Raw genomic sequence first — 2929 nt, forward strand, 5'->3', positions numbered from 1 at the left:
GAGCTGCTGAATTTTGTGAGTGTATGTGTCTACTGGGGTGATGACTTTTTTACAACCTCATTTCCTTGTATCATAATTTGATGAGCTTTCATTAAAGATTAGATAAAATCTTACTTTCAAAGAGATTTGATAAAAAAACCTCACGCACAAAATGATTAAAAAAATTATTTATCAGGTTTTTTAAACCATTTTTGAAGTCACTGTAAGCAGATAATAAAATTGAACCCAAGCTTTAGAGTCACATATATACAAACATTATATAGGGTCATCAAACACACAAGGAAGCTTTTTTTAGCTGCAGTAACAGTATAGAGGACAATGTTTTGCTACCTCTCCTGTAGGTTCTTTTCCCAGCATGCCCAGCAGGGTCTGCTGGCTGAGTTTTGAGGTCCCCAAAAGGGTTTTTTACCTTGCACAGGTGTGCCATTTGTATACCCTATGTTGCTAAGAACACCCCCCATTGTGGAATGTGGTGTTGTGTCCAAATTTGGTACGAAATATATATAGAATTGTTAATACAATTTTATGAAATGGTAAAACGGCATACAATTTTTTTTAAAAAACGGTTTGTGCGTTACCTTTTTAAATATTTCAATGGAATATACCTCATTTTAGTCATTAATAGGCAAAAGTTCATCCATTTGTGCTACAGGAAATAATTTTTGAGGAAAGAAATTGAAAAAGTCATCACCCTAGTGTCTACTCCATGTATTCAACCAAAGAGCCGCCGGTGGCAGCGAATAGCTTTCTGGACTGGCTGCTCATTGGATCATCTTGAACCTGTTCTTCGTCAGCTCTGATGTGTTTCTCCTTCAGTCCTGCTGGGTTTTCAGTCCTGACCAATAGCCCGTCTCATAGCTCCTGGTTTTTGGCTGCTGAGGCCCGCCAGATCCCTGCCCGAAACTCAGCCTTTCCACAAACAACATTGTTTGCAAATAATTGTTCCCCAGGAGAGCTCTCAACAAGAATCATAACTCAATGAGGGTTTGAGATCCATTGGCTCCCCTCACCTGGTTTAGCCAACCAGTTGAAGCCGTTTCCCGGGGTGTGGACACTGTCACATGCTGGCAGCTTCTAGGAACCACAGGTGAAAGCTGAGTGCAGGGTGGGGGCCAAAAGTGGAGAAACTACCCTGAAGGAGCATGACATGTCCCCCACCAGAGGTACTACCACTCCCCTAACAACACTGTTTATTAAAAAATAAATAAATCATTCCTTAGAGACCATCTAAGTTTGTCATAGGTATGAGCTTTCGTGTGCATGCACACTTCTTCAGATACACTGAAACAGAAGTCACCAGACCCTTATGTATAGTCAGAGGGTGGGGAGGGGTATTACTCAGAAGGGTGGTGGGAATGGGTGATTGGCTGATAGGAGTGGTAAACCTGTTGATGACTGTTAATGACTGCAATTGGCCTTGCAGGAAAAAGCAAGGGGTGAGGTGCTAAAGAAAGCTTTATCATGTATAATGAGATAAGAATCCAATGTCCTTATTCAGACCAGGTCTCTCCATGGTACTTGTTTATTGTTTTGTTCACTGTTTATTGTATAAGAAAGCACAACTTCAGTAAGTTTGCCTTCAAATGCAAAGTGAATAAAAATTATTCCCCATCTGTACTCTGTAGTAAATGAGTTTAGATCTGCAGCCTCAGACATTTATGTGGCAGTCTGGAAGGCAGCCATGGATAAGCAGCAGTTGCCTGGAGAAGGACTGTATAGATTGAGCTTTAAATGCATGCATGGAAACAGATGAGTGGTGCAAACAAATGTGAATTTGTGGTTACAGATTGTTATTCTTCATCTTGCAGACGCCAGGTTGCAAATGACAGAACAAAAGACAGTAGAGCTCTGCTGAGTATCCCATGCTCAAGAGCTGCTTACAAACAGTGGAGATGTTCTTAACCGTTGGAATGCAAGAGTAGGTTTTAGAAAATCTCATTTATTTTCTCTGATTTTCAGGAAAACTAATTGCAATAACAAGATCTCAGTTAGTTAACTGAGCACTGTGTTTCCTACTGCACAATTTCTTCACGCCAACTTTCACCTCATTGTTCCTCAGAGTGTATATGAGAGGGTTTAAGAGAGGGGTCAATGCTGTGTAGAACACAGCAACAATACCATCAAGGGAGTCCTGAGATGGTGGACGCAGGTAGTTGTAAACCACAGGGACATAATATATAGCCACCAAGGTGATATGGGCTGTGCAGGTGGAGAAGGCACGTTGTCTCCCTGTGGCAGTGGGAATCCTCAGGATGGCAGAAATGATATACACGTAGGATGTCAGGATCAGGAGGGAGCAGGTAACAGCCACTACTTCAACGTCAACCGAAATCACCATCTCATTGAGGGATATGTCAGCACAGGCCAGCTTCAGAACAGCTGGGATGTCGCAGAAGATGTAGTTCACCTGACTTCCTCGTCCATATGGCAAACGGAAGGTGAGGTAAGTCTCTACCACAGAGTGCAGGCAGCCTCCAAACCAGGCGCCAACAGAAAGACAGGTGCCAAGATGATGGTTCATGATGGTGCTGTAGTGGAGTGGCTTGCAGATGGCCAGGAAGCGATCAAAAGCCATCACAGTGTACAGCAAGCACTCTGAACAGCCCAGGGTGTGGAAGAAGAAGAGCTGGGTTGCACATTCTGCAAAGGAAATGTCCCCATTGCCCTTGAGCATCCAGGAAATCATCTTGGGCACCACCACTGAGCAGGTCATCATATCTATGATGGACAGATGGCAGAGGAACCAGTACATAGGCTTGTGCAAACTAGGTTCCAGTGCTACCACCAAGAGGATCAAGCCATTTCCAAAAAGAGACAATATATACACGAGGAAGAAGAAGGTGAGCAACAGGATCTTTAGCTCTTTGGGATATGTAAACCCCATAAGTTCAAAATGTTCAAGCAATGATGTTACATTTCCACACTCCAT

The 2929-nt window shown here is 42.9% G+C and overlaps 1 protein-coding gene across 1 annotated transcript; it reads right to left on the reverse strand.

The window, feature by feature from the left end:
• Positions 1–1984: 1984 nt before the first annotated feature.
• Positions 1985–2929, reverse strand: LOC118095595 (olfactory receptor 10G6-like). The gene has a single exon (XM_035136842.2). It carries the CDS (start codon positions 2927–2929, stop codon positions 1985–1987), a length of 945 nt encoding a protein of 314 aa, XP_034992733.2.

Source organism: Zootoca vivipara, chromosome 12 (genome assembly GCF_965207765.1).
Source record: "Zootoca vivipara chromosome 12, rZooViv2.hap1.1, whole genome shotgun sequence".
Classification (NCBI taxonomy): Eukaryota; Metazoa; Chordata; class Lepidosauria; order Squamata; family Lacertidae; genus Zootoca; species Zootoca vivipara.

Excerpts from the sequence above, each read along its gene's own strand:
- LOC118095595 (XM_035136842.2), bottom strand. The coding sequence starts at position 2,929 with ATGGAGTGTGGAAATGTAACATCATTGCTTGAACATTTTGAACTTATG.